Source organism: Panthera onca, chromosome B3 (genome assembly GCF_046562875.1).
Source record: "Panthera onca isolate mPanOnc1 chromosome B3, mPanOnc1 haplotype 2, whole genome shotgun sequence".
Lineage (NCBI taxonomy): Eukaryota > Metazoa > Chordata > Mammalia > Carnivora > Felidae > Panthera > Panthera onca.
Window position 1 is genome coordinate 71758854 of NC_138344.1, and position 21667 is coordinate 71780520.

At 54.2% G+C, this 21667-nt stretch overlaps 1 protein-coding gene across 2 annotated transcripts; it reads left to right on the plus strand.

Moving 5' to 3' along the window:
• Positions 1-2182: 2182 nt before the first annotated feature.
• ARHGEF40 (Rho guanine nucleotide exchange factor 40) lies at positions 2183-21509 on the plus strand. Of its 2 annotated transcripts, XM_060619135.3 has the most exons (24): positions 2183-2603; positions 5161-5358; positions 5945-7190; positions 7328-7495; positions 7624-7744; positions 8332-8428; positions 8540-8620; positions 8738-8854; positions 10189-10284; positions 10366-10481; positions 10861-10987; positions 12860-12982; positions 13085-13228; positions 13807-14417; positions 14553-14784; positions 15125-15211; positions 15804-16019; positions 16735-16905; positions 18097-18274; positions 19040-19144; positions 19373-19516; positions 20021-20151; positions 20804-20850; positions 21099-21509. In XM_060619135.3, exons 1-23 carry the CDS (start codon positions 2601-2603, stop codon positions 20843-20845), a joined length of 4554 nt encoding a protein of 1517 aa, XP_060475118.1. In that variant the 5' UTR covers positions 2183-2600; the 3' UTR covers positions 20846-20850; positions 21099-21509. The 2 variants fall into 2 exon arrangements, with proteins under 2 accessions (XP_060475118.1, XP_060475117.1); XM_060619134.3 differs by lacking the exon at positions 19373-19516 and having other exon boundaries at positions 2291-2603.
• The last annotated feature ends 158 nt before the right edge of the window (positions 21510-21667 follow it).

The following is a 21667-nucleotide window of genomic DNA, read 5'->3' on the forward strand; positions in this document are numbered from 1 at the left end:
TCTGTCCCCTTCACATCTCCCCAAAACATACTCATCAACATACATTCTATTGCACAGACACACATGCATACCACACGCATTCACACCGTAGGTGACAGCCTGCATTCTTGCAGAAAGTGTATTTAACCATTATAAGGAAATTCACTTTACTTACTAAAATAAAATCTTTCTCATTTAGTACAGATTAAAACAACTCCTAGGGGCACCTGGGTGGCTCTGTTGGATGAGCATCAAACTTCAGCTCAGGTTATGATCTCACAGCTCCTGAGTTCAAGCCCCGTGTTGGGCTCTGTGCTGACAGCTCAGAGCCTGGAGCCTGCTTTGGATTCTGTGTCTCCATCTCTCTCTGCCCCTCCCCTATTCGCGATCTGTCTCTCTCTCTTTCTCTCAGAAATAAACACTAAAAAAAAAAAAAAAATTCTGGAAAGGAGTAACTGGATCCCAGACCTTGCAACTAAACTCCATCACCCTGCAGCCTCAAAAAATTTCAATGGCTCCCCTTTTTCCATAGAAAAAAATGATCCACCCTTTTTTTTTTTTTTTCCAGGAGTGCATGAACTCCCAGAGCCAGCTCAATTTATGTCCACTTCCTAATTGTGGGAAACTTGGATTCTACCAAATGTTTCCCAGACAACTGCTTGAGTATAAGGAAGGTAAGACCCGGTAAGGGAAAGTTCAGACTCTTTCCCAACACTGGAAATGGGTCCGTTGGATTTGAAGCAAGTGAATAAGGTTCATGATATATTCTCTACAAAAGTTTCCTAAGTATTGGCCTCTGTAACCAGCTACTGGGCAGCATTTATAAAGTGGACACCAGGGGGTAGCAAAATCTCACTCTCCCAGTTCCCCAGCAGTAATGACAAGGAAGCCAGAGTCTCCTTGACTTCAGGGCCCATAATCCAGTGGTGGAAATGAACTCCAGCTCCCTACCTCTAACTCTGCTGGGAACATTATCACTAAAGTTTGCTTGCCCTCGATTTTTTTTTTTTCTTTGACACCATGGAGCAGAGGGATCTTCTTGTCTCCAAGAAGAATCAACAATTTCTCTTCTTTCCCAGACCTAGTGGAGTGGAGAAAGGATGGAGTTTAGCTTTCAGAGGTAGTGAAAGAAGAGCTCATCACCTAGGTGACGCCCTCCTCTCCAGCGGTTCCAACCACTGCCCAGAGGCTCCAGCCTCCTGGCCTCACAGGTGCTGCACCCACTGGCAGGACGTTTTCCAAACGTTAGCCCCCACCCGCAGTGGCACATGCCTTCACGCCCCTCTCTGGGGACTATTTAGCTTTCCGATCTCCTCTCAAACGTCCACCCTTGGGAAGTGCCACCCCCACCCCCACCCCCTACAGGGCTTCCCTTTGCCCGCTCGCAGGAGGAACAAAAGCATCTCCCGTCTATGCCTAAGCCTCCCCTGCTCTCCTGGGAAACCCTCGCAGGGGCTTCATTTCACATCCAGATGCAGTGGAGGATGGGTGAGACTAGAACTTTCTTAACTAGACTACCCCTCTTTGCTGCGCCAGATAACCATCCTCACCGCCTTGAGCCCTAGCGACCTTGGGAGACTTGTATCGCCACCCCATAAGAAGGAAGGGTCTTTCGAATCATGGGATCTGACTCGGGGAGAGGGGCGGGGTGTCTGATGCCTTCCCTCCGCCAGCCGAAAATGGAGAGACATGATGCAGAGGGGAAGGGGCAGGGAGAAAAGAATTCAGAAAACGTCTGCCAAAGTGCACACCCCTGCAGGAGGATTTGATCCGAAGACCCTGCTCCCCTTCCGTCACGATGTTCACCCCCACCCCCCACCCCAAGCCTTCCCAGCTCCCTAATTCCGCCTATCCCCCCGCCTCCGCCCTCCCCTGGCCGCACAGAGGAGCCCATTGTCGGAGCCAGAAGGCTCGAGGCCGAAGGAGATGGGAGGGAAAGAGGGCGGGCAAGCCCCTGGAGGGTGGAAGGAATCCCCTGATTTCCCTGCCCTCAGCTCCACCAGAGTCGGCAGGGGCCTGGGGGTCTTTTCCGAGCTCCAGGTGCTGCCGAAGTCTGGCAACCACGGGGAGTACAGGTTCCCGGGCGAGTTACAGACGGGAGGCGCCGGCCGCCAAAGGACCCCAGTCCTAGGCTAGGTACCCCAGAAAATTCACGCACGCCCCACCCTCTGGAGTGTCCCTTGCGGAAGCTAAACTGATCCCGCAGGGAGCGAGGCGGCGGCGGCAAAAGAGGGGCATCCTCGCCAAGGCGGGCGTCCGAGGGCCAGGGTCGGGGCTGCCCACTGGAGGGCGGGGCGGAGGAGGAAGCGCGTTGCGGGAGAGGGAGGCAGATCTGCTGGGGCGTCGGGGAAGCAGCGGAGAGGCTCCGCGCGGGAGAAGGAGTCCCGGCAGGGGGTCCGGCGCGGAGGCGGAGGCGGGCACTGAAAGGCGGGGCGGGGAGGGGCGGCCGTCTCGGCCCTCCCTGGCGGGGCCCCGCGGCCTGGGAGCCCGGGCGGGCCGATCCGCCACCGCGGCCGGAGCTGTCCCCCAGCCAGACCCGGCGAGACGCGAGCGGCGGGAGGGAGGCGGCGGCGCGCCCGGCCCCGCCCGCCCGAGCGTCGGACGCGGCCCCGCGCCGAGCCATGGTGAGTCCGGCGTCGCAGCCCCGGTGTCCCCCTCTGCCTTAGCGCAGCCCGCTCGGGGCCGCCAGCCCCCAGCCCAGTGCCTCCAGCGCCTGCCTTGGTCTGTCGAGCGCTTCTGGGACTCTCCTCCCGCCCATCCCCCCCTTCTTTTCTTTGGTCTGTCTGCCCCACTGTCTGGCTCTGTCCCCACCGGGTATTGCTCTCACTCTCTTTCTTCCCTTCTTCTCCGCCCCCTCCCCCATCCTCCCTTTGGTCGCTCCCCCAGTCCACACGCCTCCCCCCGCCCTCCTCTGTCCCGACCTGTGCCTTCCTTTGCAGGATCTTCCCTCCCCCTCCGGGTCCCAGCTCCTTACCCGCGGGAGACCCCTGCGGGTTGGTGCTGCAGTGGCCCTGGAAGGGGCCCGGCCTCGGGTCATGAGAACTGACCTGCCTGGAACCACCATTTTCCATCCCAGTCCCCAGCCCGGTGAGCTAGGCCCACCCATCCGGCCCTGGGGGACTGGCCACAGCTGTGGCTGGGCTGGGGCCAGGGACGTGGCCAAAGAGGGAAATTCCCGTGGAGAAAGACGGGTTGCTTCAAGATAGTGGACAGAGTGGGGAGGGGGCGTGACGCTGCCAGAGCAGACAAGAGATGGGGGGGGTCTGGGGAGAGTGCCCCAGGGCTCTTGCTGCAGGGAACAGAAGCACTGTCTTAGAGTCCTCAGCTGCAGAGGGGAGGGAGCACCAGCGGGAGCTCCCCGCAGGAGGTAGGAGACTCTGGCAGCAGCAACTTAGGACACAGGAAGCAGGGTGGCACTATTAAGGGGGAGCCCCTACCAACAGGAGTGGACACTATTCTGGGAACTTTCACTCCAGAAGTTCTCTCTGAAGAATCATTCCAAGTAGTGAGCACTGCCAGAGAGAGCGCCCACTCCACTGCAGGGGGGTGGGAGGTACAAGGCTAAAGGGGCGCTCACTGCAAGAGTGGAGGAGGGGGGAGGCCCTGCCAGGGGGCGCTCACTGCAAGGAGGTGGGGGGAGGAGCACTACCGGGGCTGCTTCTCTACAGAAGGAAGGGCACCCCCTGGCAGGGAGGCTGGAGCAAGAAAAAAGAGGAACTGGGCCAGGGAGAGCTGACTCAGTCTCTCTGGTCTCCTTTTTGGTCCTGGCCGACTGGAGGCCCGGTCTCTGTGCTCCTGCCCGCCGCCTCCCACCCCAGACCCCTCCTCCCCTCCTGCCGCTGCAGTTTCCTGTGGCTGAGACTCTCGCTCAGCCATGAGCTCACCGCCCCTAATGGGTTGCAGCTGCCTCGCTGCTCCAGCTCTAGCTACCCCCTCCTGGCCTCCGATCGGACAGCCCACTTTGCCTCACCCCGCCACTCTCCACTCTCCCCTCCTCCCACCTCCCCCCGCCCCTCTTTGCGCTAGCCGCTAGCCGGGTCCACGGAACACTGAGGGGTCTGTCTGCTCGCCCACACACCTTGGGGCTGGGTCTCCGCGCTGACGCACTGAATGTCCGACTCCGGAGTGGCTGCCCTAGCTTCTCAGAGGGTCAGGACAGATGGGCAATTGGTAAAATATGCAGTTTTGTCTGCAGGGCAAAGACAAAACTGGGGGAGGGTGGTCATAAAGAACTAGATGAACACGGCAGTGAGCATCCCCTTGCCCACTTAGAGCGAACAAATCTGATACAAAGAACTTCAAAGCCATCTTGAAAGAGAAATTAGTATGCAAAGGAATTTAGCCTGAGGAGTGGTTGTTTAGGGTACACATTGGAGAAAGATACCCATTGATTCACCTAGGGAGGCAAATTTAGAGAAAGCAGGGCTGAGTCTTTTGAGACAGTGGCTACAGGTGGAGTTGGTGGAGAGGTCCTACTGGAATCAGAAAATACATAACATCGAAGCCTCCTCCCTTCCCCACATGTCCCTTTTGTGACTATTTCCTCTTTCAGCTGTACCCACCCCGTTCTTTGTAACCCAATCCCCCATGTGGGGAAGTGGGTGATTCCTTCAGAGCCACTCTGAGAGGGAAGAGGTTGCTAGAAAGACGCCACAGACAGCCCTTTAGTCCTCCTTCTTCCCACCCAATGACCATCTCTAGGAGATGATTGTTCATGGATGGTGGCACCTCCACTTGAGATGGAGCTCCCCAGATGGTAGACCCTGTGAGGAGGGGCTTATAGGATGGCTGTGCGAAAGCTCTCCACCCTTCAGAACTCTCTCAGCCATCACTGAATCTTCTGGTGGCCCAGAGGCCTGTCTCTCCCTGAGGAGTCCCTATGCAATCAATCGTCCCAACTCAAGAACCAGGAATGGCCCTGAGATCAGAGACATTCACCAAAAATTCTCCCTGGCCCTCCAAAGCCAACGTCTCAGAGCTCCAGTGTGGAATACACCACTAGTCCTATGCACTCTGACTGATCCAGTCCCACCGGGGCCATCCCAGGCTCATTCAGCCACCATTTCCTGAGTGTCCTCTCTGAGCACATAATGTGCATGAGGTGGCCCCTGGGAGTCACTCCCAGCCCCATACCAGGAGCCATGCTCTCCAGGGATCTGCAGCCCGTCTTATCTCTCCCAGGAGCCCGAGCCAGTGGAGGACTGTGTGCAGAGCACGCTGGCCGCCCTGTACCCGCCCTTCGAGGCAACGGCCCCCACACTGTTGGGCCAGGTGTTCCAGGTGGTGGAGAGGACTTATCGGGAGGATGCGCTGAGGTACACGCTGGACTTCCTGGTGCCCGCCAAGCACCTGCTTGCCAAGGTCCAGCAGGAAGCCTGTGTGAGTGGCCCCTAAGATCCACTGTCTCGCCTGAGAGACTAGCCAGACTAATTTCCACCTACGCCAGCTCCCAACACTGATGGCCCCCAGAGGCACAGGCCACTAAGATACTAACGCACACAGACACTCATCTTCCCCAAATATTGACCCCTAAAAAAAATATCAACTCCCACAGTCCCATCAGACCCAATTCCAGACATTTCCCCCCTCATATGGATTTCTCAAGATACTAACTCCCCCAAACAGGACTCAACAGAGATCCTTCACTTCTGCTGATATAAAGACTCCTAAGACTCCTAGGAGTCTCTGATCCCTCTAAGACAATGGCATCTGCTGACCATACCATATGTAATGACTCAGTTGTTACCCTCCCACGCATGGAACTTGTTTGCTAGAGAAGCTTCCTACTAGCAGAAAACTGAACAGTCCCAATCCTCCTCTGCTACATGAACATCCCTCCAGCTCCCCTGGGATTGTGACCTATCAGGCCAAAGGCCAGCCCTGCCTAGGGTGGTCCCATTCTAACTGCCTTCTCCTGCTGGCTTCATCAGCGGGGGCCTGAGCGCAGTCCCACCTCTCTCCCCAGGCCCAGTACAGCGGTTTCCTCTTCTTCCATGAGGGCTGGCCCCTCTGCCTGCACGAGCAGGTGGTGGTGCAGCTCGCAGCCCTGCCCTGGCAGCTGCTACGTCCAGGAGACTTCTACCTGCAAGTGGTGCCCTCAGCAGCCCAAGCACCCCGCCTGGCACTCAAGTGCCTGGCCCCAGGGGGCGGGCGGGTACAGGAGTTGCCTGTGCCCAATGAGGCCTGTGCCTACCTATTCACACCTGAGTGGCTGCAAGGCATCAATAAGGACCGGCCAACAGGTCGCCTCAGTACTTGCCTACTATCTGCGCCCTCTGGCATTCAGCGGCTGCCCTGGGCAGAGCTCATCTGCCCACGATTTGTGCACAAAGGAGGCCTCATGGTTGGACATCGGCCAAGCACACTGCCCCCCGAGCTGCCCTCTGGACCCCCAGGGCTCCCCAGCCCTCCACTCCCTGAGGAGGCCCTGGGCACCCGGAGTCCTGGGGATGGGCACAATGCCCCCGCTGAAGGACCCGAGGGCGAGTACGTGGAGCTGCTGGAAGTGACACTGCCTGCAAGGGGGAGCCCCACAGATGCTGAGGGCTCCTCAGGCCTCTCCAGGACCCGGACGGTACCCACCCGAAAGGGTGCTGGAGGAAAGGGCCGGCACAGGAGACACCGGGCCTGGATGCACCAGAAGGGTCTGGGGGCCCGGGACCAGGATGGGGCACGCCCACCTGGTGAGGGAAGCAGCACTGGAGCCTCCCCCGGGTCTCCCCCTGGAGCTGAGGCTCTCCCAGAAACGACAGCCCTAGAGGTATCTGAGTCTCCAGCAGAAACATTGGGGGAATCCTCTGAATCTTGCCCCCTGAGGCCAGGGGAGGTTGGGGGAGGGGCAGGCCAGGGGGCTGAAGGACCACCCGGCACCCCTCGGAGAACAGGCAAAGGAAACAGGAGAAAGAAACGTGCTGCAGGCAGAGGGGCTCTTAGCCGAGGAGGGGACAGTGCTCCACTGAGCCTTGGGGACAAGGAAGAGTCCAGCCACCAGGAAGTCCATGTCAGTCTGCCCCCGCCAAATGAGCAGGAGCTTCCAGGATGCAACCCGGTTGAGGAGGAGCACAAAGGCTCAGAGAAGCCAGAGTCTGAGCTGAAAGAGGAGCTCGGACCAGCAGACAAAAAAGAGTCTCGGCCCCCAGAAGCCTGTGGACCTATAGAAGAGACGGCCAGAAAGAAGGAGCAGGAGGGCCCCAGCCTAGTATGCATAGCAGGTGAGATGGCACCAGAGCTGGTAAGGCAAGGGTCAGCATAGATTGGGCCAAGGGAGGGGGCTAGAGGAGGAGCTGGGAACCTGACAGCCAGAACCCTCCCCACCTCAGGCCCAGCAGCTCTGCTTGTGTCTGTGCAGGACCCACAGGTCCAGAAGGGCTTCCATCAGACCCACCAACACCACCCTTGGAGGCTGTGCAGGAAATGAAAGGGGACAGTGTCCCAGAAGAGGCCTCTCCAGTCTCCATCTCTGATGACCCGGATGTAGCTTGGGACTTGATGGCATCTGGATTCCTTGTCCTGACTGGTCAGTGGGCATCAGTGTTAGGAGGGAAAGAGAAGCAACCAGGGTGGGCTGTCGAGGGAGGCTGGGTGGTTGGGAGGCAGCCAAGGCCTGCCCCCAGCCAGGACATACTGTCCATTTTGTGTCCTCAGGAGGGATGGACCAGAGTGGGCGAGCTCTGCTGACCATTACCCCACCATGCCCTCCTGAAGAACCCCCACCCTCTCGAGACATGCTGAGCACTGCTCTTCATTACCTCCACTCATTGCTCAGGTAACCGAGGCCCAGCAGCGGCACCCTGGACATTAACCTCCTGGTCATGAGGACCCTGGCCCCCTTTCTTCTCAGAACACTGACTTCTTGACGTCTAGGATACCTAGTTCCTCACCCGTCACATTTTTAAGTCATTGACTGCTGACCTTGCTGACCTCTAACCTCCAGGATATCTTCATCAATCCTCAAAGTCAACATTGCTGACTTTCAATACCCTAAGGCACTACCTAGATTATCGGGGTATTGATTTACTCACTCAACAACTATTTACTAAGCCCCAAGAACCTAGTAGGCATCATGCTATGGACTGAAATTGAGTTCACACCCTTCCAGAGCATAGAAGTCCTAATTTTTCAGACCATGATCCTATGATTTAGTAGCCATGTGAATACAGACTCCTGAATGCTAGATCACTGCCTCTTGGACACAAACTCACACTTTGGCCTTTTGCCCATTGCTTCCCAAAAGTACCAGGAACTAACTTCTCCTGAGAACTAGTAACAGTAAAGCCAGACCCTGGGCCACTATCCCCTCAATACACACACAGGTGCATACACACTGCCTCCTTGGCTCTTCTGCCCCCACAGGCCTGATCTCCAGATATTGGGGCTGTCCATCCTGTTGGACCTTCGAAAGGCACCCCCACTGCCTCCAGCACTCATTCCTGTTCTAAGTCAACTTCAGGTAACCAACCACCCCTTGACACAGGTATTTCTCCTGACCATAACCCTTCCCCGGTAGCCTGGAATGGCACCCAGTTGCCCGCAGTTTAGGGCTATTCTTCTTTGCCCTTAGGACTCAGGAGACCCTCCTCTCATTCAGCGTCTGCTGCTTCTCACTCATGATGACCCTCTGACTGAATTCTATGGACTTCAGGTTTGAGCTCCTCACTCCCAGCCAGTCCCCCTTAATAGTGGAGAGAGAAGAGCCCCAGGCTGGTCCCTGAACCCCTGGGTGGCCAGGCCAGAATCCCCTGCCTTCACATGTCTACAGGGCGCTGAGTTGGTGTCAGAAAGTGATCTGAAAAGAGTGGCCAAGCCAGAGGAGCTGCCGTGGGACTTGGGAGGTCACAGGGAACCCTCGCCCAGCTACTGGGTAGAGACACACCAGGTAAGCTTCACCACCCCTACCCAGGACACTGGGAGCCAGGAATGACCCAGCTCAGAAAATTCTGGGAGAGAGAGGGCGGATCTGAGACATGACCATGGGGTTGAGAAAAAGTGATTTCCTTTCCATTCAATTCAATAAGGTTTTTTTTAATGTTTGTTTATTTTTGAGAGAGAGAGAGAGAGTATGTGAGCGCAGAGGGGCAGAAAGAGAGGGGGAGACAGAGGATCCCAAGCAGGCTCTGTGCTGTCTGCACAGAGCCCGATTCACAGACTGTGAGATCATGACCTGAGCTGAAATCAAGAGTCGGACACTTACCAACTGAGCTACCCAGAGGCCCCTCAATTCAATAAGTATTTATGGCTCACAACCCATGATCACAGTATTAAGCATGTACCATGGGCTACCGGGGAGATGAGAGGAATATGTTAAATGTTCTTTTTTTTTTTTTTAATGTTTATTTATTTTTGAGAGGGAGAAGGGCAGAGAGAGAGGGAAACACAGAATCTGAAGCAGGCTCTAGGCTCTGAGCTGTCGGCATAGAGCCTGATGCGGGGCTCGAACCCATGAATCATGAGATCGTGACCTGAGCTGAAGTCGGATGTTTAACCGAATGAGCCAGTCAGACACCCCTGTTAAACAGGTTCTTAATGTGATATCAAGCAGCATATGATTTTTGGTGGGACATAAGTAAGAAGCTATTGGAGAAGAGTGTAAGGTAGTTTTACTGAGGTTCTGGAACGAGCTGACAGTCATGAAGTCTGGTTCTAGTTCCATGTGACCTAGGACAAATTACTGTACCCCACTTCCAGAGATGGTACCCTTTCTGCACTTATTCCCTGCACCAACATCCAGGCCTCAGGGTCTTCAACGAAAAAATAGAGCAATTGTGATATAATCTCTGATTCTGTGAATCTAAGTGCTGTGAACATTCAAGAAAAGACAGGTGAACATGATCTGAGCTAAGTATGAAAGAGGGTTTGTAACATGGTCTCTAAACTATGCATCAAAGGGGATGTCAGTCTGAACAGGCAGAGAGGAGCATTTTATAGGGCGAACACCTAGCGCACATAGAGGAAAAGGAGACTTACATTTACTAAGCTGTATGCTGTACCAGTCCCATGCTAAGTGCTTACTTAGCATCATCTCTTTAAACCTCGCAAAATCCTGTGTGTCTTCTCCTCACTTTACAGTTGAGGAAACTGAGGTTCAGGGAGGTTTCTGGACCTGCTTAATGTCGTACAGTTAGTAAACAACAAAGTCAGAAACTAACTGAGCATTGTCTCTGTAAGAGTCTCTGGGACTGCCCCACCTCCATCCCTGTGTGTGTGTTTCAGGAAGTGGCAAGGCTGTGCCTCCTGTGTCAAGGTGTGCTGTGCTCTGTGCGGCAAGCCATTGAGGAGCTGGAGGGAGCCGCAGAGCCAGAAGGAGAGGTAGGAAACGAGATGGGACAAAAGGGTTGGGATGGGGGCTCTCTAGTGGAACGCCAACATTCAACTGCTCCTTGCCCCCAGGAGGCTGTAGGAATGCTTGAGCCCCTACAGAAGGTGCTGGCAGATCCCCGACTGACGGAGCTGCAGAGGGATGGGGGAGCCATCCTGATGAGGCTGCGCTCCACCCATAGCAGCAAGTATGAGGGGGGATGGGAGGGGGTGGGCGGGTGGACATGGGGGTGTGGAGACACAGCAGAGAGCTGTCAATAAACCTTAGCTGCCAGATAATTCTTACTGAGCAGGTATCTGGACAGGAGAGTATGCATTTCCACTTATTATAATTTTCACATTACATCCCTAGGTGCTAGTTATGATTACAGACAGATTTGGAGGATGAGAAATGTTAAATGCCTTGGCCAAGATTAGTCAGTAATTCAGTCAGGATTCAAATCCAGGCTTGTACTCTGACCCACGATGCTGTGCTACATCTCATACTAAGATGCAAGGATGGAATGGGGTGGGAGCAGGGAAGGGTTGATAAGGGCAATAGTTCATTCTGCCCCTCTCTTTCCCCAGGCTGGAGGGCCCTGGCCCCGCTACACTGTACCAGGAGGTGGACGAAGCCATTCACCAGCTTGTGCGCCTCTCCAACCTGCATGTACAAGAGCAGGAGCGGCGGCAGCGTCTACACCGACTCCAGCAGGTGGGCCTGGACCCCCAGACCTCTCTTACTTGGCCCGGGAGCCTGGCCTCCAGCACTCCCTTTTCTGCTGACATTTATGGTTGATAGTGTTCTCCTAACCTCCTTCTTCTCACCCCACCCTGGAGGATGGTCTGGTCAGTGTGAGATTCAACAAGGGAGAGATAGCATCTAAGGACCAGCAAAGAAGAGAAGCCAGATCTCCCCTGCCCCACTGTCGATCTTTGATCAAGAATCCTTAGAGACTGTGAGATGCTTGGGTGCCCTAGGGGATTCTGGGAAGAGCTGATTGACTCTAGCGTGCCTATTAGCTTAAAATAATAAATGTCTCTTGGTACCAGCTCTTTAACTACACTTCTACCCAAGCTCCCTCAACTCTTTATACAATGTCTTCCCCAAACCTGAGGCTGGTAAGGTCCCAGCTTCCTCCACTTTGGAAGGAGAGGGCAATGGAAGATGCTAAGGCCTCTTATGTGGGGAAGATTCAGGGATAAGGCTGGCTTTTCTGAACCTTCATTATTCTCCTGGGGTTAAGAGCCCCACAGGGATCATTCTACCATGTAGGGTATGGGGGTGGTTTGCAATCTGATTGTTCCCTCAGAGCCCCAGGCATGGTGAGTGAACACCTCATGGACCTGCATGTGGGCATCAGGGGAAGAGTCATCGCAGGGTCAATGTCAAAGTGGGGGACAGGGCTTTCTGTTTTCTGGGGTTTCCACATAGTGCCTTCCTCCATCCCAGTATCCAAAGGGTGGTATCTCTTACTGTTTGTTTGCTTGCTTGTTAGCTGTTTTCCCCATTTCAAAACCGTTAGCACACAGGATTTGGAGTCTAAAGTTCCCAGCTTGAGTTCTAGCTCTGTTAGGAATGAGATGTTGCACAGATCTTGAAGTGTCTCTGAGTTCTCAAGTCTGCATCTTTAGAATGGGGATGATAGGGGCGCCTGGGTGGCGCAGTCGGTTAAGCGTCCGACTTCAGCCAGGTCACAATCTCACGGTCCGTGAGTTCGAGCCCCGTGTCGGGCTCTGGGCTGATGGCTCAGAGCCTGGAGCCTGTTTCTGATTCTGTGTCTCCCTCTATCTGCCCCTCCCCCGTTCATGCTCTGTCTGTTTCTCTCTGTCCCAAAAATAAATAAAAAACGTTGAAAAAAAAAAAATTTTTAGAATGGGGATGATAATGACACTGACCTCTCAAGGATGTTGGGATGACCAAATGAATTCAGCAAAGGACAGAGAAGTGTTTATGGTTGGGCTCTAATTATTAGGAACATCCTCAGACTTCTCCTCAGGCTGTCCTATGCCAGCTTCCAGCCTTTCTTCAGAAGAAAATATTACCATCCCTTTTTGGTTAAATATTCCAGAACTAATATGAGAGTCCTTAGATCGCCATAATAGGCAGCTAGAGGTGGACACACGCACCCACATTGACACACACACACACACACGTGCGCGCACTGTCTTGTCTCTCCAAGCCAGGCCCCTGGGACCCCTGCCCACTTGTCGTTGGACTCAGTGAATGTGAAATTTCTCCCAGCCCCCTCCATTATCCAGAGGATCCTCATCCACCTCAGGCCCACACCAGCTTTATCTATGTCACCTGCAGACAGAGCCCTGGAGCCCTCATCCTCCTCCCTCAGTGCTCCCTGCCAGCCCAGCTTCCCCTTCTTCTTGTGCTTTACAAATGATCTCTCACTAGAGCTTTGTGGGAACTACTACCAACCAATGTTACCGTTCCCACACTACAGCTGATATGAAATGGTTTACCCAAGGGTCCGTGGATTAGGGTGGTGGGGTTGGAGCTGGATTTCAGCTCTCCTTCCCACCACATGGCCTCCTTCTCCCTCACGGCCCTTCTGTGCCCCCTTGTCTGTCTTAGGTGCTACAGTGGCTCTCAGGCCCTGGGGAGGAGCAGCTGGCAAGCTTTGCTGTGCCTGGGGACTCCCTGTCTGCCCTGCAAGAGACAGAGCTACAGTTCCGGGCTTTCAGCACTGAGGTTCAGGTGAGAAGGGGGAGAGGGGCAGGTGAGGAGAAGCACGCGGGGAAGGAGGGGCAGACTGACTAGGCCTGAGGACGGGGTCTGAGTTCAGCCTTCCTTCTTCAGGAGCGCCTGGCCCAGGCCCGGGAGGCCTTGGCCCTGGAGGAGGACACCACCTCCCAGAAGGTTCTGGATGTCTTTGAACAGCGGCTGGAGCAGGTTGAGAGTGGCCTCCATCGGGCCCTGCGGCTACAGCGCTTCTTCCAGCAGGTGTGTGCAGATCCTCTTCTGGGCCCACCATTGCCTGCCTTCTGCATGGAGAAGCTGATCAGGTAGTAGCTAAAAGCAGGGACTCAGGAGACCATCTCCTTTGATTCTTGGCTCTGCCACTTACTTGCTGAGTGATCTGGGACAAGTTTCTAAACTTGAGCATGCCTCCATAGGCACCCACCTCACAGGGCTGCTGTGAGGATGACATAGGTAATATATAAAAGCACTTAGTACAGAGCCTGCCACTGATAAACACGGGGTAAGTATTGGCTCTTCTCACATCCAGGCCCCTTTGTCTCTGTACCAGCTTGGAGTGACACGGTTAGGCAGTGGTGCTGGGATAGTGAAGATGTTGCACAGATCTTGAAGTGTCTCTGAGTTCTCAAGTCTGCATCTTTAGAATGGGGATGATAATGACATCCCTCTCTCAGAGGGACTCTCAGAGGACTAAGAGGGTGACGGGCACTGGGAAGCCAGCGGCAAAAGAGGACAGGAGCTGTCATTGGGCAGCATGTGTGAGTGGCACAGAACCTCACTCTTTCTCTCCCCATTCCCGACCACCCGCTTTGGCCTGGCAGGCACATGAATGGGTGAATGAAGGTTCTGCTCGGCTGGCAGGAGCGGGACCGGGTCGGGAGGCAGTGCTGGCAGCCCTGGCCCTGCGGCGGGCCCCGGAGCCGAGCGCTGGCACCTTCCAGGAGATGCGGGCCCTGGCCTTGGACCTGGGCAGCCCTGCAGCCCTGCGAGAATGGGGCCGCTGCCGGGCCCGCTGCCAAGAGCTGGAAAGGAGGATTCAGCAACACCTGGGAGAGGAGGCGAGTCCACAGGGCCACCGGCGACGACGGGCAGACAGCACTAGCAGCGGAGGGGCCTCCCGGGGCCCCCACAGCCCCTCGCCCAGCCTTAGCTCCCTGCTGCTCCCCAGCAGCCCTGGGCCACGTGCAGCCCCATCCCATTGCTCCCTGGCGCCCTGTGGGGAGGACTGTGAAGAGGAGGGCCCTGACTTGGCTCCAGAGGCAGAGGGCAGGCCTCCAAGGACCGTGCTGATCCGAGGCCTAGAAGTCACCAGTACTGAGGTGGTTGACAGGACGTGCTCACCCCGGGAACATGTGCTGCTGGGCCGAGCTGGAGGTCCAGACGGGCCCTGGGGAGTAGGCACCCCCCGGATGGAGCGCAAGCGAAGCATCAGGTGAGAGCCCAGGCCAATCAGTGCCCAAGAGGCAGGCCCAACGGCCCAGCAGGAAAAGACTACGAAGTTGTTGGAGGTGGTGACTCCCTCCCGTGCCCCCATCTCCTCTGACACTACTTCCTGTTGCTCCTGCAGCGCCCAGCAGCGTCTGGTGTCTGAGCTGATTGCCTGTGAGCAAGAGTACGTGGCCACGTTGAGTGAGCCAGTGCCACCTGGGCCTGAGCTGACTCCTGAACTGAGGGGCGCCTGGGCTGCCGCCCTGAGTACGCGGGAGAGGCTTCGCAGCTTCCACCGGACACATTTTTTACGGGAGCTTCAGGGCTGCGCCACCCACCCCCTGCGCATTGGGGCCTGCTTTCTTCGCCACGTGAGTGACCCCTCAAACTTCTTCCAGGTCCTCTCCCTTCTCATGCTTCAGCCCCATCCACTTGTCCCTCCTTCTCAGTATCCATTCCCCGCCACCTCCCAAAGTATGTGGTCCAAGACTCTGGGGCCCAGTCCTGTTCTCTGGGCCCCTCTGGATCTCCTTAGCCTGTGTCCCTGTCCTCGAGTGCTGCCTGGCCTTCACTCACTACATGGAAGCCGGTCGTTTCCTAGGCAGACCCAGTGGCCCATCTCTCCTCTGCGTTGTAGTGACGATGGGGAGGAGGAAAAGGAGAGGCTTGTCTCTCACCAGATAATGGCTTGTCTCTTCTCTTCTGGCACAGGGGGACCAGTTCAGCCTTTATGCCCAGTATGTGAAGCACCGACACAAACTGGAGAATGGTTTGGCTGCACTTGGCCCCCCAACCAAGGTAACCTTTGCTCCAACCCTCATGAGAAGGAGAGGGGTCAGGAGTACCCAAAACGTGCCACCCTCAAAGTCTCTCAGGGAAAGAAAGTTTTCCTGGATGTGCCCAGGAACATCACCTACTAATAATCTCCCAGAATTGCTGAGGGTGGGACAAACACCGGCCTGGAAGCCAAGTGAGCATGCATTTTTATCCTGAGGGACTTTGGGCAAGACTCTTGATTTCCTCTGGGTCTCTGTTTCTGCATCTGGTCAATGGATGCAATATACACTCTGTCTAACTCACAGAGTGCTCTGAGGATCAAAAGACTTTACATCGAAAGATACGAAAGTGATGTCAAAAGTTAAAAGCCAGAGACTGTAAGGGATAATTTGTGTTCCTCTTTCATTCTCCTTCAAGATAGAGGATGATTGACTCTCCTGCAGGCCCCCTACCTGCTTTCTTCCTGGAGAAAGTTTTCATCTTACCTTTGGCTGTATCTGGGCTTAATCTACCCCTGAAAGCCTGGACTACTATCCACCTTCCCTACAGAACTCAGCCCCCACCAGCTCCAGCCCCCACCCTCCTCATCCCTGTCTGTCTCCTCCCCAACTAGGGCTCCACAGAGAGTGGCCCTTACCTGCCCCGCGCCCTGCAGCAGCCCCTGGAGCAGCTCGCTCGGTATGGGCGGCTCCTGGAGGAGCTCCTAAGGGAAGCTGGGCCTGAACTGAGTTCTGAGCGCCAGGCTCTTGGGGCTGCCGTGCAGCTGCTCCGGGAACAGGAGACCCGTGGCAGAGACCTGCTGGCCGTGGAGGCAGTACGTGGCTGCGAGGTAAGGCCATGGCTCATCACTCCAGTTCAAACGGTCTAGCCTTGTGGCCTTAGATGCAGTGTGGCTGGTGACAAGAGAACTAGACTCAAGGTCAGAGGGCCCAGGCTCTAATTCCTAATCAGCTAGATGGCCTTGGTCAAGTCACTGAACTTCACTGGGCCTCAGTGTCCTCATCTATAAATAAAGAAGCTATGTCCTGCCTGACATCCCATGTGCTTTCCTGTTCCATTCCCAATTCTTCTCTTTCCTTACCTACTCTGTTCTTCCTCAACACCCAACATATACCTTATTCTCCCCTACCTCGTTTCTTTCTAGCCCAGAAGTTCCAGAACAGGTAGGGAACCTGCCTCCTCTAGGATAGACCTCTTTCCCCTTCAATTCTTTGCTGATTCTCTTCCTGGGTCAGAATGGTGCTTTATCCCCAACGTTCAAAGATTTCCCCACTATAACCCTGTAACCACACTATGGGAGGGGGAGGCTATAACCCTAGTATACAGCGTACCTTCTGTCTTGAAAGGCAGGGCTATGTTACTAGGCCAGGTGCGCTGTGCATGGTGACCATGGATGGATTCTAGGTCAAGGCCCTCACTGATTTCCTAACTCAGCCTGAGAACCAGTACATTAGGCCCCTTGCCCTATAAATCTCATTTTTACTCCCCACAAAATATACTCAAAGGGCTCCAGGGCCAATTATCTTTCCTTTTCCTTTCCCCAGACAGATCTGAAGGAGCAGGGACAGCTCCTGCACCGGGACCCCTTCACTGTCATCTGTGGTCGAAAGAAGTGCCTTCGCCATGTCTTTCTCTTTGAGCATCTCCTCCTGTTCAGCAAGCTCAAGGGTGCTGAGGGGGGGTCAGAGACCTTTGTTTACAAGCAGGCCTTTAAGGTACAATGCTGGAAAGGGGAGATTTGGAGAGGGACGGGACAAGAAGCCATGCTCTTCTTGAGAACTCAAGATGTTTTGGACATTCAACCCCAACCGAGGTTCAGAATCTGCATCATCTAAAACAGGCTTTGACCTTAATCAACCATCAGGTTAAGGTGTTGGGGGAGTGATAGAAACTCCTGTTACTGTCATTGGGGTTTTCCTTATCATTCATGTGGGACACTCACGAGGCATTCTAACCCAGAATGGAGGAGGACCTTTCCCATTAAGAATATATGTTTTCTGAGTTAGGAGTGGTCCCTGGGGGTCAGGAGAGAGGACTCTATTATCTATCTATCTATCTATCTATCTATAGCTTGAGTTGATGGAACGAGTAGAACTGAACCCAAGATGAGGGAGGCCTTGCTTCAGGAAACAGCTTTGGTATTCAGATAAACATCAGTAGAGACCTCTAATCCTAGGGGCACCTGGCTGGCTCAGTCAATAGAGCATACACCTCTTGATCTTGGGGTTGTGAGTTCAAGCACCACGTTGGGTGTAGAGATTACTTAAAAACAAAATCTCTAGGGGATGTCTGGGTGGCTGAGTCAGTTAAGCATCTGACTCTTGTTTTCAGTTCAGGTCACAATCTCACAGTTTGAGGGATGGAGCCCCACGTCCGGCTCTGTGCTGACAACCTGAAGCCTGCTTAAGATTCCCCTCCCCCACACATGCATGTTCTCTCTCTCTCTCTCCCTCCCTCTCTCTCTCTCAAAATAAATATTTAAAATAAAATAAAATAAGTAAAATAAAATAAAATAAGAGACCTAGAGGCCTAGGTCAAGCAGTGCGGCATGATTCTAAGGGTTTCTAAACTTTCCTCCCCTACGTTCGTTCCAGCTCTTTAGGGGCGAGTACAGTATAGGGAAAAAAGCCTAGGTTCGGAATAATGTAGACATGGGTTTGAACCCTCTTTCTCTGCTAAGCTGTGATAAACCCTTGGGCAAGCTGCTTCCTGTCTCTGGGCATTCCCCGTCTGTAAATTATGGTTGTTAGGAAGCCTACATGTAGAGCACTTGGCATATGGTAGGTGTTGAGCAAACATTTACTGAACATCCACCAGATGCCAAGCTAAGTGTAGTGCTTTTCCATGTGGTACCATCTAGCCAGGATTCACTCTGTCTTCACCCACTCTCCTCCGCTCTTTCTCAGACTGCTGACATGGGGCTAACAGAAAACATCGGTGACAGTGGCCTCTGCTTTGAGTTGTGGTTTCGGCGGCGGCGTGCACGAGAGGCATACACTCTGCAGGCAGCCTCACCAGAGATCAAACTCAAGTGGACCAGTTCTATTGCCCAGCTGCTGTGGAGACAAGCAGCCCACAACAAGGGTACCGGGCAGGGCCAGGGGAGGGTGTGCTTGAGGTCAAGGTTATGGCAGGTTAGCCAGAGCATGTGGAGACCACTTGGGAAACAGGGTGTGGGATGGAGAAAGAATGACTTCGGAGATGATTCAAGATCTGACTTGAGAGAGATTGCTGACATAGAAATTAGTGTAAGGTGTACCAAAAGGAAAGAGGAAGCTACCAATTTCAGGAAAGCAAGAGCAAATGGCGGGGCAAAAGGGAATGAGGGACAGCTCACTGGACCTGGGGTCCAGAATGTACTTGCTGGGTGACATAGACCAGTACGTGTGTTTCTTTTTGGGGTTTTTTGGTTGGATTTTTGTTTATAATTCTCTGAACCTCATTCCACTCATCTGAAAAATGGAAAGTAACAGCTACATTTTAGTGTGATAGGCCCGATTAAATAAGGTGATATATATGGATACACTTAGTAAATTATAAATGTATGCAAAAATGAGGGGTTTGCTCTTAATGTCCACAATAAAGGGCAGAAGGTGAGTATGAGAAGGTGGGTGGCTGGAATGCCAAATAGGCAGAATGCAACAAATAAGATACAAGAGACGGATGTCTGAGGAGGAAGTCTAGGACCACCATCACCATCCGTGTAGTAACAGTCAACAGCAAGAGTAACAGGAGATAGCAGATGAATGAGAATTGGCAAGGAGCAAAAGAAGTGTCTCCCATTCCAGTGCTAGGGCTTGGAGCGAAGAGGGGCTGAAGGAGGTTGGTAACAGGGTCTCTGTTCCCTAGAGCTCCGAGTGCAGCAGATGGTCTCCATGGGCATTGGGAATAAACCCTTCCTGGACATCAAAGCCCTTGGGGAGCGGACGCTGAGTGCCTTGCTCACTGGAAGAGGTGAGGGCCAGAGTGCTGGGGGGGGGGTGGCCCCCAGAAGTCAAGACCTTGAGAGTGAGGGCACAGTGGGGAGGCATGGTGGAAAAGTAAGGAAGGGTAATGAGTGGACATGTCCTCCCAGAAATTGTGGGACTGACTGGGAGGCCCTCTATGAGACTGAGGGTCACTTCAGAGAGCCGGGAGGGCTTTCCCACACCACCACCCCACCACCACCCCCCCTCTCTGCAGCCGCCCGCACCCGGGCTTCCGTGGCCGTGTCATCCTTTGAGCATGCCGGCCCTTCCCTTCCCGGCCTCTCACCGGGAGCCTGCTCCCTGCCTGCCCGCGTCGAGGAGGAGGCCTGGGATCTGGACGTCAAGCAAATTTCCCTGGGTGAGGCACCTCTCAAGGGGTGGCTCTCAACAGCTGGGTCATCGTGGTGATATTCAGGCTGCTTGCTGCTAAGCAATTCCTTTTTCTAGCCAAGTAGCCCAGTTGCCATGACAACTATGTACAGCTTCCCCATTGCTAAAAGAGCTTTCCATCTGGTTGCTAGGGTAATGCTTACAGCAGCCTGTTGCTAAGAAGCACTTCCTCTGTACCTCTCTCTCTAGCTCTCCTTGAGTTTCTATGGAAACTGCTCAGCTTCCTGTTGTACCCTCCTGGTTCACCACGGCAATCCTTATAGTTTCCTGTCGCTTCTTCCCTGGTTGCTCTAATGATGCTGCTGACAATTTCCTGCCTCTTGGTAGGGGGGTTCTCTTGCAAATGGATTGCTATGGTGACTCACAGCTTCCCGTTGCTATGGAGCTTTTTCTTCCCTGATGGAGCAGCTTGGTTGCTTAAGGTAATCTAGAGGGGTTCTATACCCTGCTCTCACCCTAGCTTCCCCTCCAGCCCCAGAAACACTTGACTCTTCTGGAGATGTGTCCCCAGGACCAAGAAACAGCCCCAGCCTGCAACCCCCCCACCCTGGGAGCAGCACTCCCACTCTGGCCAGTGGAGGGATCTTAGGGCTGTCCCGGCAGGTAAGTCCCTGCGTTAGGGCTGGGAATGGGGTGATCTCTTCAGCCACTTTCTGGGTGGGATATTATGATCATTCAACCCACGGGGGCAGGGGGAACTAATGAGCCTGTGCACCCAGCAAGAGCGCAGGTTGTATATATTGTCCAGTCTGCCTTCCTCCTCTCCCACAGGCTTGGCTGAGAGGCATCAAGGTCTGAGGTAAAAAGGAATCTTAAGTAAAGAGCATAGGGGGCACCTGGCTGGCTCAGTCAGTTAAAAGTCCGACTCTTGACTTCGGTTCAGGTCATGATCTCGTGGTTTGTGGGACTGAACCCCACGTCGGGCTCTGTGCTGACAGCATGGAGCCTGCTTGGGATTCTCTCTCTGTCTCCCTCTGTCTCCCTCTGCCACTCCCCCACTCATGCTCTCTCTCAGGATAAATAAGTAAACTTGATAAAAAAGTAAACTTAATTAAAAAAAAAAAAAGGAGCATAGTGCAGGAGTGGATGGAAAGGGGGTAATGCCAACAGCATTTGGACTTGGATTAAATCAGCAAAATTCAGGAACTTTGAGGAGGAGGACAGAGAGGTGAATTGGCAGGCTTGGGAGATGGGGAGGAGTATAGAAAAGACGTTTCCTTAGCCTTTAAGTTCACTGCACTTCCTCTCCTTGCAGAGTCATGCCCGAGCCCTGAGCGACCCCACTACACCTCTGTGACCTGGGTGAGTCCGTACCCCTTCACTACATCCAGCATGCCTTCCCTTTTGCACGTGCTGCCCTCCTCCCGGCTGCTTGGAAGTCAGCTTCTCCCCTCTCCCAACCCATCTCCCTCTTTTCTCCTGGCTTCTAGAGAAGACGGAGAACTTGGCTCCAGCCTCCCTCTCAGCACATTTTGGTTTGGGATGGCAGTGGGACATAGTGGAGGACTGGAAGGGCACTGAATGCTTCCTTTCCTCTGCTTCCTGGACAGAGAGGAGGTCCAAGGACCAGCGTGTTTCCCTGCTGCTATCTCTAGCGCTCTCCAGCCGAGTGCCTTCCTGCAGGAACCAGAGTGACCACACTTGCTTGCCTTCATACTCCGGAGGTGGAGTATGATCCCTCATCCAGTCCTGCCCCATCCTGGGCTGCTGCATACTCCCAGGACACGGCTCCATGTCAGCCTGAGTTCTCCCCTTCGTCCCATCCCACCCTGACTCTCCCTGAGAACACTCATCTCTGCTAGGTCAGCTGTTGTTCCTGGTGACTCCATTCTGAGGTGTCACAGGAAACAGAGCTATGCAAACCATTATAGGAGGGTGGGGTGGGGAGGGGAACTGCAAACTTTATACATGTAATTACTGTTATTATAATACTATTGTTATATTAAATGTATTTACTCACACTTTGTCTCAGCAGAGCTAGAGCAGACCTCTGCGTTGAGGTGATACTGCTAACTTGAGCACTTCCCCTTCCCCAACCACTAACTAGAACACAGAAAATAAAACCAAGGCTTCGAGGTACCCAGTACCCATACAGACCCTGGGTGTAGGAGAATGTGCT

Coding starts and splice junctions, on each gene's coding strand:
- ARHGEF40 (XM_060619135.3), top strand. Junction 10,285..10,365: donor CCGCAGAGCCAGAAGGAGAG/GTAGGAAACGAG, acceptor CCTTGCCCCCAG/GAGGCTGTAGGAATGCTTGA. Junction 14,785..15,124: donor GGGCCTGCTTTCTTCGCCAC/GTGAGTGACCCC, acceptor CTTCTGGCACAG/GGGGACCAGTTCAGCCTTTA.